At 38.2% G+C, this 17,062-nt stretch overlaps 1 protein-coding gene across 2 annotated transcripts in view; it reads right to left on the reverse strand.

Annotated features, from left to right (window-relative positions):
- Positions 1–17,062, reverse strand: part of CLIP4 (CAP-Gly domain containing linker protein family member 4) — a 63,794-nt gene that overhangs the window by 5,221 nt on the left and 41,511 nt on the right. For both annotated transcript variants that reach the window (XM_055540608.1, XM_055540607.1), the window contains exons 13-15: positions 14,195–14,318; positions 9,523–9,587; positions 80–152 (exon numbers count right to left, since the gene is read on the reverse strand). In XM_055540608.1, the coding sequence (XP_055396583.1) occupies positions 80–152; positions 9,523–9,587; positions 14,195–14,318 (262 nt within the window). The remainder of the gene's footprint in view (positions 1–79; positions 153–9,522; positions 9,588–14,194; positions 14,319–17,062) is intronic.

Here is a 17,062-nt window from a genome sequence, read left to right on the forward strand (position 1 = left end):
AAACTCTACTTTTCTTCCTTCACAGAATCCTGTCATATTCATCTTCAAAGATGTTTTTCTAAATCTTCTTAATACTCACTTGGCAAAAGCATTTCTTCTGTTAATCTCTTTTTGGGAAGAAGCAGAAGTTGTACTGAAACTTCTCCTAAAACCTAAATATGAAAGTCAAGGTCAGAAGAGGAAAAATAAATCACAAATTCACAGTTCTTGTTAAAAGCTATCTTTTATCATTTCTTCTATAGACTTCTATTTTACTAAATGGTTCTCTGAAAACAGACAGAAAAGAAAATAAGTGCATGTAGAGTGTAACATGAGTGTAGATTTCTTGACAACTGCTATTTTACCTTTCTCATCAAACCATGCACTACATGAATAAGGCAAGATCATGACATTACTTTTGGAAGTTTTTATTATAAACTTTCCTGAATACCAAACAAAATCAGATTATACATTGATAGAGTTGAATCTTTTTACTCTCAAATATTATAACCTTGATAAATCACTTTTAAAAAATAGGATTAAAATGGTTTTAAAAACACTACTACTAAATATATTGTGAACAATCAATTTCAGAGCTTCTGGGTTTTGGCATCCCCAAATGACAGAGTTCTTTTAAAAAAAAAAAGAAGACTTCACAAAAGGTAAATTTTTTAAAAGATGTGTTTAAAAAAGAATGGGATTTCCAATTCTGGCAGTTACAGCACACCAGATGTGCCGAATCAATCTCTTGAATGAAGCAAGTATCATGTTAAACAACAATAATCTTTAAAAAAAAGAAAGAAAGAAAAATACCGTTGAGCTCATACAAGTGGCACAATTCCAAAAAGGCCAAAAACCAAAGAGAGAAACCATGAGAGGTTTCCCCCAAACAATCCACCACCCTGTACCCCAGGACTAGATTGCCTTCTGGAGAACCTGGGGCCTGCCAAGATGGGGTTCTTACAAAAGTGAGGGTCTTGAGCAGCTCACCCTCAGTGTAAAGTTAAACGAGAAACAAAATGAAACACCACTCAGATGAACACAAAGGAAAGCAGCCTGTGTCAACCCTACCATGCAGAAGGCAAGTTCACTTTATCTGAGTAATATAAAGGCAACAACACTGCAGAGAAGTAGACTAAAGTTGGCAGTGCCTTGTAGGCAACTGGCAGAAGTAAATACAGGCGTACCTCAGAGATACTGCAGGGTCAATTCCAGACCACCACAATAAAGCAAATATCTCAACAAAGTGAGTCACAGACTTTTTGGTTTCCCAGCATATATAAAAGTTTACACTACACTGTAGTGTGTGATAGCATTATGTCTTAAAAAAAAATGCATGTACCTTAATTTAAAAATACCTTATCGCTAAATACTGCTATCCATCATCTGAGCCTTCAGTGAGTCACAGTCTTTTGCTGGTGGAAGGTCTTGCCTCGATGTTGATGCCTGTTGACTGATCAGGGTGAAGGGTGCTAAAAATTGGGGTGGCTGCAGCAATTCCTTAAAATAAGGCAACAATGAAGCTTGCCACATCAATTGACTGTTTCACAAACGATTCCTCTGTGCAGCCCGCCTGTTTATAGCATTTTACCCACAGGAGAACTTCTTTCAAAATTGGAGTCAATCCACTCAAACCCTGCTGCTGCTATATCAACTGAGTTTATGTACTGTTTGAAATCCTTTATCGTCATTTCAACAATCTTCACAGCATCTTCACCAGAAGTAGATTCCCCCTCAACAAGCCATTTTCTCTGTTCATCCATAAGAAGCAATACCTCATCTGTTCAAGTTTTATTATGAGACTGCAGCAATTCAGTCACATCTTCAGGCTCCATTTCTAGCTCTCTTGCTATTTCTACCACATGTCCAGTTACTTCCTCCACTGAAGTTGTGAACCCTTCAAAGTCATTCATGAGGGCTGCAATCAACTTCTGCCAAATTTCCATTAATGTTGATATTTGAACCTCCTCCCATGAATCATGAATATATTTAATGGCACCTAAAGTGGTGAATCCTTTCCAGAAGGTTTTCAATGAACTTTGCCCAGATCTAAGAGAAGAATCACTATCTCTGGTAGCCATAGCCTTATGAAAAGAATTTATTAAATACTAAGAGTTGGAAGTCTCAAAATGACTCCTTGACTCACAGGATGGATGTTGTGTTAGCAGGCATGAAAACAACTTTAATTTTATTGTACATGTCCATCAGAGCTCTGGGTGACCAAGTGCTTTGTCAGTGAGCAGTAATATTTTGAAAGGAATCTTTTTTTCTGAGCAATAGGCCTCAACAGTGAGCTTAAAATATTCAGTAAGCCATGTTATAAATAGATGTGCTGTCCTCCAGGCTTTATCGTGCCATTTATAGAGCACAGGCAGAGTAGATTTAACGTAATTCTTAAGGGCCCTAGGATTTTCAGAATGGTAAATGAGCACTGACTTCAACAGTTACCCACTGCATTAGCCACTAACAGGAAAGTCAGCCTAGACTTCCCTGATGGCCCAGTGGCTAAGACTTTGAGCTTCCAATGCAGGGGGCCCTGGTTTGATCCTGGTCCAGGAACTAGATCCCACATGCCACAAATAAGAGTTTTCATACCACAACTAACGAGCCCACATGTCACAATTAAGACCTGATGCAGCCAAATCAATCTTTTTTTTTAAAGGCTACCCCTTCTTTGAAGCCTCACATTGACTTCTCCTCTCTAGCTGTGAAAGTCCTAGATGACAACTTCTCCAATACAAGACTATATCATCTACATTGAAGGATTCCCAGGTGGCTCAGTGTAAAGAATCCGCCTGCCAATGTAGGAGACATGGGTTCGATCCCTGGGTCGGAAAGGTGCCCTGGAGGAGGAAATGGCAATCCACTCCAGTATTCTTCCCTGGAAAAATCCCATGGACAGAGCAGCCTGGTGGGCTACACAGTCCATGGGGTTGCAAAGAGTTGGACACGACTGAGCACACACATGTACCCATGTCTACACTGAAAACCCACTGTTCAATGGAGCCACTTTCATTAATGAGCTAGCCAGATCTTCTGGGGAACTTGCTTCAGCCTCTACATCAGCACTTGCTGCTTCACTTTGTGCTTTGATCTTATGGAAATGGCTTCTTTCCTTAGACCTTATAAACAAATCTCTTCTGACTTCAAATATTTTCTTCTGCAGCTTCCTCACCTCTTGCAGCCTTCACAGAATTGAAGCGAGTTAGGGCCTTGCTCTGGATTAGGTTTCGGCTTCGGGGAATGTTGTGGCTGCTTTGATCTCTCCAGACCATTAAACCTTTCTCTGCATCAGCAATAAGGTTGTTTCTTACCATCTGTGTGCTCTCTGAAGTAGCACTTTTAGTTTCCGTCAGGAACTTTTCCTCTGCAGTCACAGAGTGGCTAACCGTTGGTACAAAAGGCCAGCTTCTGACCTATCTCTGCTTTTGATGTGCCTTCCCCACTAACTGTAATCATTTCCAACCTTTGATTTAAAGTGGGAGACATGAGACTTTTCCTTTCCCTTGAACACTCAGAGGCCATTGTAGGGTTCTTAATTATCCTACTTTCAATACTGTTGGTTTTCAGGGGACAGGGAGGCCCAAGAAGGGGGAATGAGATGGAGTAACAACCAGTTGTGGAGCAAGTCAGAACAACAACATGTATCGATTCAGTTCAGTTCAGTCGCTTCAGTTGTATCCGACTCTTTGTGACCCCATGGACTGCAGCACGCCAGACTTCCCTGTCCATCACCAACTCTCAAGAGTTTACTCAAACTCATGTCCATTGAGTCGGTGATGCCATCCAACCATCTCATCCTCTGTCGTCCCCTTCTCCTCCCACCTTCAATCTTTCCCAGCATCAGGGTCTTTTCAAATGAGTCAGTTCTTCACATCAGGTGGCCAAAGTATTGGTGTTCCAGCTTCAGCATCTGTCCTTCCAATGAATATTCAGGACTGATCTCCTTTAGGATTGACTGGTTGGATCTCCTTGCAGTCCAAGGGACTCTCAAGAGTCTTCTCCAACACCACAGTTCAAAAGCATCAATTCTTTGGCGCTCAGCTTTCTTTTATAGTACAACTCTCACATCCATACATGACTACTGGGAAAACCATAGCTTTGACTAGATGGACCTTTGTTGATCTATTGATCAGGTTTGCCATTTTATATGAACGAGGTTCACCATGCCTCAAAACAATGTCAAAGATTACTGATCGCAGATCCACCACAAAAAATATCATAATAACGAAAAAGTCTGGGGCTTCCCTGGTGGCTCTGTAGTAAAGAATCAGCCTGCCAATGCAGGAAACATGGGTTTAATACCTGGTCTGGGAAGCTGCCACATGTTATGTAGCAACTAAGCCCATGTACAACTATTGAGCCTGTGCTCTAGAACCTGGGAGCCTATGTGCTGCAACTTCTGAAGCCCACGCACCCTAGAGCCTGAGCTCTACAACAGGAGAAGCCACCACAATGGGAAACCGCCGTCTGCCACAACTAGAGATATGCCTGTGTAGCAGCAAAGACCAGCACAGCCAAAAATGAAACTTAAAAACAATTAATGTTAAAAAAGTTTAAAATTTCAAATTTAACCCCTGTCTCTGGGTTAAAATGCAACCCAGAGACATCAAGTAAGCACAATGCTGTTTGAAAAATGATGCTGAGAGAGTTGCTCAAGGCAGGTTACCACAAACCTTCTATTTGTAATATATATATATATATATATATATATATATATATATATATATATACACACACACACATATATAAATAATATCTGAGAAGCACAAAAAAAGCAAAGCACAATAAAACAAGATATGCCTGTATAATCTTCTTGAGAGGCATCAACCCAGGCTTCAGAGAATTTCCATATATTAAATTCTAAGCAGGTAAAATAAGTATTTCACAATAAATTACAAAACTCACAAGGAAAGAAAGTGCCACAAGTTAGGCTCAACAGAAATAGATGGCAGAATTAGACTCACAAAGATTTCAGATATTGAAATATTAAACATAAAAGGTAATAATATTTAAAATGCTTAATAACATAAAAGAAAAAATCTTGTAAAGATAGGAAAAGAATAAGTGACAATAAGTAACAACCATACAGACTTACAAAAAGAAAACAAATGAAAAATTTATAATTAAAAGCCTTTGTGGCTGAATTAGGCAGTAGTATAAACATAGCAGAAGAAAGAAACGGAAAGGTAACTCTGAAAATATCCAGAATGCAGTCAAGAGAGAGAAAGTTCTGAGAAATATAAACTAGGCATGGAAAAGTGAAAAACTAGACTATCCTACTCATCAGAGTTTCAGAAGGAGATAATAAAGAGCATGAAGAAAGAAATATTTTCAGAATATGAAGAATTTTACAGAGTAAATCAAAGATACTAATTCCCAGATCCAGGAGCACCCAAGATGCCAAACAGAATAAACAAAGGGAAGTCTCCACCTAGACACAATCAGAGTAAAACTGTACAAAATAAAGCAAACAGAAAGGATCTTAAAAAGCAGTCAAAAAGCAAAGATAAAACATCTACCATCACTTCATGGCAAATAGATGGGGAAACAACAGAACAGAGACAGACTTTATTTTCTTTGGCTCCAAAGTCACTGCAGATGGTGACTGCAGCCATGAAATTAAAAGATTCTGCTCCTTGGAAGAAAAGCAATGATCAACTTTGACAGCATATTGAAAAGAAGAGACATTACTTTGCCAACAAAGGTCAGTAGAGTCAAAGCTATGGTTTTCCAGTAGTCATGTATGGATGGATGTGAGAGTTGGACTATAAAGAAAACTGAGTGCTGAAGAATTAATGCTTCAGAACTGTGGTGCTGGAAAAGACTCTTGAGAGTCCCTTGGACCGCAAGGAGATACAACCAGTCCATCCTAAAGGAGATCAATCCTGAATATTCATTGGAAGGACTGATGCTGAAGCTGAAGCTGAAGCTCCAATACTTTGGCCACCTGATGCGAAGACCTGACTCAGTGGAAAAGACCCTGATGCTGGGAAAGATTGAAGGCGGGAGGAAAAGAGGACAACAGAGGATGAGATGGTTGGATGGCATCACCGACTCAATGGACATGAGTTTGAGTAAGCTCCAGAAGCTGGTGATGGACAGGGAGGCCTGGCATGCTGCAGTCCATGGGGTCACAAAGAGTCAGACATGACTGAGTGACTGAACTGAACTGAAACCACCTACAATGGTACAGATTAGACAGACTCATATCTGACTCCTCAAAACACTGACAGAAGACAGAAAACAGAAGAATGACAATGTCAATGTGCAGGGAGAAAACAGCTTTCAAACTAAAAATTCCATCAATTTTTACTTTTACCTGGTAAAACTATCATTAGGAAAGACAGTTAAAAACTGAGAGCATTTGCTACCAATAGACCTTTTCTTAAAGAAATTTTAAGAATACAAATGAGTTAAAAACAAAATGATTTCAAGAGGAAATTCAGAGGATTTATGATTGAAGATATTGGTAAATATGTATAAGCAAATTAAATAAATATCAATTATATAAAAACTATTATAATAATGTGAAATTTGTGAGGAAAATAAAGTAGAAACAGAATAACTCAATTTATAAGGATTTTCTATTATTTGGAAAAGAGTAAACATAATAATCGACTTTAGGCTTTGTTAAGTATGTATGTCAAAGTACCTACAGTAATTACTATGAAGCATATTTATAGAGCATAACTTTTATACAAGTAGAAAACAAAATGAGAAAAATAGAGGGTAGGAATATAAACAGAATGAAGTCAAGAGAGAAAAACATTTAAGTACAAAAAAGTTGAAATATTAGAAAAAAATAACATAAATCCAAATATATTAGTTATACAATGAATGCAAATAGGTAAAACTCTCAGATTAAGAGACAAAGATTGTCTTTTTTTTTTTTTTAAGTAAAATCCAGTTATATTCTATTTAGAAGATATTCCAAAAACATGAGGACATAGAAAGATTAAGGCAATGGCTAGAAAAAAAGTTTTTAGACAAATACTTAACCAAAAGAAGGCTGATACAAGATAAAGAGAATTACTATAAAGCAATACCACTGACATTAACACCAAAATGGAAGAACCATGTTGGTATAAATATAATAAAATGCATATAAAAATCTACATTAGGAAAACTATAAAACTGATGAAAGAAATCAAAGATCTAAATATATCAATGGGTAGGAAAATTCAATACTGTTAAGCCATCAGTTCTTTGCAATTTCATCTATACATTCAATGCAATCCCAATGAAAATACTAGCAAATTATTTTGTAGCCATCAACAAACCATTTGCAATGTTTACACAGAAAGGCAAAAAGCCCAGAATAACCAACACTAAATTGAGGAAGATGATCAGAGTCTATTACTACAATTGAAGAATTTCTATAAAGCTACAGTAATCAAGACAATGTGGTATTAGTAAAGAAAAAGACAAATAGATCAACAGAACAGAATAAAGGGCCCAGAAATAGACTCACACAAACACAGTCAACTGCTCTTTGACAAAAGAGCAAAGGCAATTCAACAGAGAAAAGATAGTCTCTTCAACAAATATGCTGGACCAACCAACATTTGCATCCAAAAAAAAAAAAGAATCTAGACATAGACTTACACCTTTCACAAAAATTAACTCAATGAATCACAGATATAAATGTAAGACACAAAACTATAAAACTTCTAGAAGATAACATAGGAGAAAATTAGGGTAACTTTGGGTTTGGTGAAGACATTTTCAATACAAAACCAAAAGCACAAGTCATGAAAGAAAAAAATTGATAACTTGGACTTCATTAGAATTAAAAACTTCTGCTCTATGACAGACACTGTTAAGACAATGAAAAGCCAAGTCACAAAATAAGGAAAAACATAAGTTTGCTATTTTGACTACTTAAAAATTAAAAGCTTCTGCTCATCAAAAGATATCAAAAAAGGGAAGGAAAGGGGACAAAAGACAAGTCAAAAAAAGGAGAAAGATACTTGCAACAAACAAAACTCACAAAATATTAGTGCCCAAAATATATAAAGAAACCTACAAATTAATAAGATAAAAACAAACCAACCCCCCCCTCAAAAAAATAATGAGCAGAAGACCTGAACAGGTATGTCATAAAAAGGGCAATGTATGTGGTCCATAAATATGAAAGCAGGCTCAACTTCATTTGTAATCTGAAAACCGCAAATTGAAACCACAAGGAGATGCCATTTACATCCTTCAGATGGGCTGCTGCTGTTGCTTCTGCTGCGTTGCTTCAGTCCTATCCTACTCTGTGCGACCTCATAGACGGCAGCCCACCAGGCTCCCCCTTCCCTGGGATTCTCCAGGCAAGAACACTGGAGGGGGTTGCCATTTCCTTCTCCAATGCATGAAAGCGGAAAGTGCAAGTGAAGTCGCTCAGTCATGTCTGACTCTTTAGCGACCCCATGGGCTGCAGCCTTCCAGGCTCCTCCATACATGGGATTTTCCAGGCAAGAGTACTGGAGTGGGGTGCCATTGCCTTCTCCAGATGGGCAAAGACTTCTAAATCAAACGGGACTACTGTTGCTGAGGTGAGGAGTGACAGAGACTCTCATCCATTCCCATGTGGACAGTCTGACACACTAGGAAGGCTGAAGATAGGGATATCCCATGCCTGGCAATCCTAGAGGAACTTTTGCAAATGTGTACAATGGCATAGCTTCTGAATAGTCAAAAACAGGATATAACTCAAATATAGAATGGATAATGTATTTTAGGGTTTCTCAGATGGTGCTAGTGGTAAACAACCTGCCTGCCAATGCAGGAGACATAAGAGACGTGGGTTGGATCCCTGGGTTGGGACAACCCCCTGGAGGAAGGCATGGCAACCCACTCCAGTATTCTTGCCCCATGGACAGAGGAGTCTAGCGGGCTATAGTCCATAGGGTCACAATGAGTCAGACACGACTAAAGCGACTTAGCAAACAAGCACAATATATTTTAATGGAACATTACATAGCATGACTTCCCAGATGGCTCAGATGGTAAAGAATCTGCCTGCAATGTGGGAGACCTGGGTTCGATCCCTGGGTCAGAAAGATCCCCTGGAGAAGGGAATGGCAACATACTCCAGGATTCTTGCCTGGAGAATCCCATGAACAGAGGAGGCTGGCAGGCTATAGTCCATGGGGTCACAAAGAATTGGACATGACTTAGCAATTAACCTACCATCACCTCTACACAACATAGTAAATAACAATCAAAACTAAACATACATTATTTACTGCCATCTATATATGATGGATAGACATTAAAAACAATCAAGGGAATAATTAACATTCAATGCAAGATACATAGCCTGGAGACAGGGTATATGAAAAAGGGAGGCAGATGAGACTGGGCAATACTCAGGACATACAGGTAATCATCTTCGACCATGGGGTGGGTAATAGATATCACTTTATGATTACATAGCTATACAAATATATTTCATACATTCTTCTATATACACATACACTTTACAATAAAAAAAAAGTTCAATAAAGGAAAAGAAAAGAAACAATTACTAGGAACACAAAATCATAATCTTACCAGGATAAGAATGATTCTGTTTATTTGAAGAAATTTCTGAAAGAGTATCCAGGGAATCTGTTACCCTGTGAATAAAAGAAGGAATGCAAATCTAAGTAGAAGCAGCTGGTCTTCATATTTGAGACTGGCACTTAACTGAGGGTTTCACAACAATGGCTATATTTTTTTTTAACTTCTTGATTTGTATTGGGGTATAGTGACAATGCTATGATAGTCTCAGGTGGACAGCGAAGGGACTCAGTCATACACATACATGTATTCAGTGGTCATTTCTTGTTTTACTCACTGGACAAGCATTTATTGAGTATTTATTAATAAGCCAGAAGTGAATTTCAATTTAGCACCAGAGACAGGCACTAATCAGATGGAAGAGGTCCTTGTTATATAAGGATAGCAAGTATAGAGAAAGTCAGCTTCAAGTGAATTCATTTCAAATAGGGGTCCAACTTTGTTTGGAGCTTTATTTTCAAAGATGGAACTAAAAACGGTGAAAATTTATTTTATGTTAAATATAACAAATGTTAGGTTATAATTATAAAAACATTACATTTTTATATTGAAAAAAGACATCAGCTGAGTCTGTGTATATGTGTGATTCTGCTTATAAAACCAACATCTTTTATGTTATACTTGACTCTAAGCACAATCATAAAGGACATATTCTTTACAGGTCTATTTTTTTTATATTAAAATCATTCTTTATTTTTAAAAAGCCAATCCTATAACAGTCTCATTTTCTTTCAACTGTTTACTGGCCTAAACCAGAAAAGTCTTCATTCTATCCATCACTTGTTACAGCACACTTTGTTACCATAAAGAAATCCTGTAACTCTTGCATTAATTGTAACTTCATCTTGCAATCCACGTACATCATCTTTACATGATACATACCATAGAGCAATCAATGAAAGACTAATGAATGCAAAGAATATGACTTGATGAAGCAGAGAGATACTTGAATTTAGTTGTGATGGAGAGTTGAAAACTTAATTCTAAAAGTGATCAGTTCATTAATAAGAAGTACCTAATGGTATGAATGAAGAATAAGAAAATTAATATTATGCTGATAAAAACCACTTGAGCAAAAAAAAAAAAGAGAGAGAGAGAGAGATTAGATCTAGTCACCGAGTCTCAGAATTTCTCTAAAGAAATACTGGCCTTTATATATGTTGATAGAAGAAAAGGAATTAGCTAGATGATAGTTGGGTGATAGTAGAAAGCCATACAAGCAAAGCAAGTAATTTATGCAAAGATTCTGGGACAGGGGCACATTTTTTTAATGAAAATGTTTTTTTAAAAAAGAAAAAAAAAAGGCCAACAACAATCTGGGGAGGAGAGTGATGCAAGGTGAGGTTGTGATTGGTCACTATGTGATTAACAACTGTTCTCAGGAGTCCCTTCATGAAGATCAGTGTGATCGTTAAAGAGCTCCCAAGCTGGTTTAAATTAGAAACTCCTCAAAATCAGGCATCATGTCTGTTTTATTTGCTTATAGAATGCCGAGCACAGCACAAAGTGCTAAAAGACACTTAATAGTATTTGATGATGATGAATGAGACAATCAGAAGATGACAGGAAGACAGCTGGTTGGAGACAGCAGTTCATTTAGAGAGAGCCGTGCTTCGTCTAAGACGAGGGGGCTGCTTTTAAATGAATCACCTTAAAGAAGACCAAATAGATGCCAAAAAAAAAAAAAAAAAAAGAAAGCAAAAAAATGTGTGTTCTATAAACAAAGCAAGAAAAAGAAGTTAAAACTTGGAGAAAGTGGCTTCACAATATAACAGAGAAGAAAGCTGTTACAGCATAAAAGACACCGAATGAAAGCTGGTCAATATTTACTGTGTGCACAATACGCCAAACTATATTCCTCGGGTAGTCAAATATGAAACAGAGAAGCCCAGTCCTCATGACTAGGAGACAAATCAAACTTTTAAGAGACTGTAGCAATATGTTAAGGAAGATTTGTTCAAAGTAATATGAGAACCCAGAAGACTGACTGGTGACTCAGTATGGATTTTATTCCCAAATCAATCACTTATAAGATATAGGTCCTGAAGAAAGTCATTGAGCCTCTTTTAACTATAATAGGATAATGGTTAAGAGCACAGATTCTTACACTAAACTCTCTGGGCTCAAATCTTCACTTGGGCCCTGGGCACAATTGTGCACCTCACTTAATCTCTCTGTGCCTTATTTTCCCGCTTGTGAAATAGGGATAGTTATGGTACCTGACACACAGGATCGCAACAGAAGACTAAACGATACATATAAAGCACTTAAAATAGTGCCGGCACATTAAGTGCCATCAGCTACTGCCTCTTTTTCTTTATTTATAAAATAACTACCAAAAGCCCCCCTGCAAACTGTCTAAAAGCAAGGGCTTAGGAAAAAGCAAAGAAACAAACCTGGGCTGAGTCCTGCTCCACCATTAACTAGTGTGGGAGATCAAAATACCTTAGCCCAAACAGGCTGCTCTAGCACAAGGGATTATTTTGAGCTAAAGACATTCGAGAATAAACAATTTCAAAAAGAGGCTTTCTCTGAACTCCCGTTATCTGCCTAAAACAGATCTTCCCAAAGAAGAACTCAATTGTCATAAATCCCCTCCCCAGAATTTCATCAAGCATGGAAGATTGACTTGCATCACAGGAGAGGAGATGGGGAGTTAACACCACGCCCAGACAGACACTGTCACAGACTATCACATCCCCATCCACTTTCCTAAAGGCCCACTGATCTTCCCTAACATCACCTGCTCTCCCATAAGCGGCCTTTCTCCCCTCTTCCCTTCCCCCATTAAGATGGTCTATAAATTCTCCCATGTCACCATTTCTTCGGGCATTCATCACTTTCTGTGATGCCCCCATGCATGTAAAGTTAACATTTAATAAATGCTATGCCTTTTCTTCTGTTTATCTGTTGTCAGTTTAATTCACAGACTCTGTCCCCTCCAGTTAGTGAACATAAGATGGTATGGGACAAGTTTTTCATCCCCTACACCAGCTACATGACTTTAGCAGTTACTGTATCTCGTGAAACTTTTCTTTACCTGCAAAATAGGAATAATCGTAATACCTTATATATCTCATAGGTCTGGGGGAAATTGATGAAGTACATGGCACAGAGCCCACCACTCATTAAATGCTCAGTAAATGTTTGTAGAGATCCTCCTCAACTTATTATGGGGTTATGTCCCGACGAACCCATCTTGAGTTGAAATGCATTTGATACATCAAACCTGCTAGACACCATCACCTAGCCTCGTTAACCTTAAACGTGCTCAGAACACTGTCATGAGTCTACTCCCTGGCAAAACCATCTAACACTAAGCCTACTTTACAATCAAGCGTTGAATGTCTCATTTAAGTTATTGAATACTGTACTTAAAGTGAGAAACAGAACGGTTGTGTGGGTACAGAAGGGTCGTAGGTGCCTGGGTTGTTCACCTTCATGATCACAGGGCTGATTGGGAACTGCAGCTGCTGCCCTGCCCAGCCTCATGAGACTGTATCATACTACGTACGGCTAGCCCAGGGAAAGATCAAAATTCAAAATCTGAAGTACAGTTTCTACTGAATTCTTACCACTTTTGCACCATCATAACGTCTAAAAATTGTAAGCTGAACCACTGTAAGTCAGGGACCATCGGCAGTTATTCTTTTCTAGTTTACCTGACTAAATACGTATTAGAATCAAACAAAACATTTAATTGAAGGTACTTCGTCAAGTTCTTTGGAGTTAACTTATAACTGCAAAGCATTACAAGTTAAATGTTATAAAATCATAAATAACAAGAAAAGGGTTGTATCAAGTACATCATAGAAGAAGGAAAGGAACACAAAAATTATATGTAACTAATCAATTTTTTAAAATGAGAAAGAAAATGGATATGAAAACTGTTAAATTTGCCAGGAGGCAGTCACACAGTCCAGTTGGAAGGGGATGAGACAGGACTCGCAGGTTGGGATGGCAGGTCTAGTCTCATGAATGTGATCGTACCACACGTGTTACTGCCTATTTAAAGATATCAGGCCAACTTCTTTCAGCACATTAAGTCATTTCACACAGTGTACCTGGAATTTCATAAGGACTTGTTTCTGCTCAACTTATTTTTTAAAAGCCAGAGTGAGCTGGAGCAAAAGTGTACTATCTTCAGAAGAAACACTGAGGAGGTATGTTATATATAAATACTTGAAGCTTCACTTCCCCCCAAAGATGTACTGCCTATCTATTTTTGAAAACTAAAGAAATCAGAGGAAAAAGCCATTTTGCTTCCATTAGGTTTGTAGGAGAATGAATGGGGTGCCTGCTGGCAGGAAATTTAATGTAGTTAGGATGTGACTGAAGCAATCAGAGAGCATTTTCACTTTTGTTTGCATGACAGATTAAGCTTGCTGCTCTCACTGTTCTGAGCAGCAAACACCACTCCTAATAGCCTACACATACTCATAGGGTTTGCAAATGAGGAATAAAGGAGGTTTTTAAAATTGCAAATCCTCAGCAAAGCAAATTTAGCTTACCACGAGCCTACCCTCTGAAGGTGGTTGGTTAACCCCTTGAAAGAAGACATAGTCTGTAGTTAGTGCACATCTTTCATACAGAATTAGTGGCTCTAACTCACTGCGCATTACAAAAAGTTCTTGTTAATAATGTAAATTTCATTTTTTCTCACCTTTGAACCCTGGATGGGGGAGCAAATATTCCATATCTTGGGGAACAACTAAAATACTGCACACCTCCAACTGAACCATCGTTCTTGCCATGGGGTTTCTCAAGCTCTATCCCGTACCAATATCCTAGAACAAGAATACTGGATTTTAAAAGCATCTGTACTTTGTCCAAAACTGTTATTACACCAACCCACAGTCTAGATGGTTTAACATTCTCACACATGACCAAAGTGATGGAAGATCATTGTGATCATTAAGCCTTCAAACAATAAAATTATAAAACAAAATTTGAGAGTTTCAGAAATGAACCAGAAAAACATTTCACAAGCATTATTGCACAGTTTACATTAAGGAAGACAAAACGCACAAACACAAATTTGGCAAGGATTAGCTATTATGCAAGTAGTGTTTGACCAAAATATATCTAAAAGCTATAATAAGAAGCTGTCCTTAACTTGGTAATACAGTCTGAGATGGGAACAATGTAGCGTAATATTGAGATGCATAAGTCATAAAATGAACATGCAGTCTTTTCATTTTACTCTCCCAACATGAGAATACCACAAACAGTTCTTAAATAATTAAAGAGGGACAAAAATGATACGGAAAATGGCTAGGCTTCATGGTGACTCTTTTTCTTTCATGTTTTCCCCACCCAAGATGGAAAAAAAAAATCATTTTTAACCTAAAAGATTTAGGTTAGCTAATAGGAAGAATTTTCTAAAAGGCTTTCAAGTATTTAAAAGGGCACTCTGAGGACAGTAATGGGATTTCCTTTTCCAGAGAGCATAAAATTAAAACAGTGAGGTTGCTTTTAGTGCAGCAAATATTAAATAAATGGACACAGACTCCTAGAGTAATGGCTCTGGATGAAGGTACCTCCAGATTAGTTAAACGTACCCAACAGTCCATTCATCTCTTATTTAAAAGGAGAATACAATAGTGATTGTATTTGGTGTCTCGGAATCAGTATCAAATAAAGATATGATATCGAGACATTTGCTACAAATGACAAAATATGGAATATTGTTTCCTTCAAATTAATAATGCAGAGAGTCAATTATATAACCTCTAAAATGACAATCCAGAAGTTCTTAACTTTTGTTTCCTCTTATATTCAAAATGATGACACTTGAGTCGATTCCCGATATTGGAGTTTGAACTGGAAAGACTAGTATAAGGCATGTCGTAGTCTTCTATACTGAAACAACCTACTCTGCACAGGTACAGCGAGATGTATACAGACCTACTGCTTGGCCATGCTAATGCGCGGCACTGCATTTCTGAATGTCATTAAACCCGGTTATTCTGGTTGCCCTTGTTATTTCTGAGTGCCACAGTTACAATTTTCCAAGTTTTATATCCTCCTGCCTTTGATGCTTTCCTATATAATTTGTACATTTTCCCATTTTAATATACCAATCACTACATACCTCTACATACCTCTTGAAAGTATACAGCACACAGCAGGAAGGCATTACAGCAAGTGTTAACAAGCGTGACTTCCACACTGTCTGGCAGTGGTGAGGATGGACATCGCCCCACGTAACCAGCACCTTTCTTTCAGAGGTAGAAAGTTCTATAGAACTGACTGATCTACATTTTGAGGCTACAAGAAATACATCCAACTACTTTCTGACAGGGCAGAAGGACTTTAACAAAAAATCTCCAGTTTTTATACTGTTTATTTGTTGTACAGTCGCTAAGTCGTGTCCAATTCTTTGCCACCTCATGGACTGCAGCACACCAGGCTTCTCTGTCCTCCAGTATCTCCCAGAGTTTGCTCAAACTCACGTCCAATATCTGATCATTACTTTTCAAATTTCTAAGTGTTCTGTGTGTGCTCAGTCACTCAGTTGTGTCCACCTTTTTGCAACCCATGGAAAACTGTAGCCTGCCAGGCTCTTCCACCCATGGAGTTTTCCAGGCCAGAATAATGGAGTGGGTTACCATTTCCTACTCCAAGGAATCTCCCTGACCCAGGGATCTAACCCCTGTCTTTTGCATCTCCTGCACTGGCAGATGGATTATTTACCATTGCACCACCTGGGAAGCCCTAAATGCTCTTTACTAGGAGTTCAAAACTTAAAAGTCAACCTAAAAACAATCATGTCCAAATGAATCAAACCATTCAAGCCTTGTTTAATAAAACCAGAGAAAGGAAACTGAGAAGACATGGTGACTGTGGAAAAATAAACTACCTTTGGGATTTCTAAACTTTTATTTGAGAACCATATTAAGAACATTCTAGCTAATCTCAGTTACTACCTAAGTTACTACCTCAGTTACTACTACTATTTCGAGGGACATGAATTATAAAACATACAGCCCATCCCCAATCAATTAGTAACTGGACTGCAATTATAAATTGTACTAATGAAACGAGAATGTGCTAGGAGACCATTCTCTGTCCATGTCTTATGGAGAGAGGTGCTGACCATGTGTCTACAGATGTTTGTAGAGAAGACAGCCTTGGGAGATGGAGACGGCCTCCCCTGACAAGAGGACAGGTATACTTACTGTCTCTATAAAGGTTCAGATTGCTTAAGCTTGGGGCTCCTCTCCTGCAGCACAAACTCCTGGGTGTACAGGGGTCGCCTGGCCCTCCTCCCTAACTTACTCTCTGGGAACTGGGGCCCAGGAAATCAACAGAAGAAAATGTTGCCACTCTAGCCACCACTATTGATGAGAGCACTGAGGTTCTCTGTCTCTGACCCAGGAGTCTACCATCTTCTGCCAGCATCGATGGAACTGTGGTCATCCATCTTGCAAATAGGGTAAAACCTCAGATCTTTCAGAGTTCCTCACAGAAGGCTACAAACTTTTTTTTAAAAAAATCAATGCTCTCAGTAACCTTTTCCTAAAAAATC

Source organism: Bubalus kerabau, chromosome 11, assembly GCF_029407905.1.
Source record: "Bubalus kerabau isolate K-KA32 ecotype Philippines breed swamp buffalo chromosome 11, PCC_UOA_SB_1v2, whole genome shotgun sequence".
In the NCBI taxonomy this organism is placed as follows: Eukaryota; Metazoa; Chordata; class Mammalia; order Artiodactyla; family Bovidae; genus Bubalus; species Bubalus kerabau.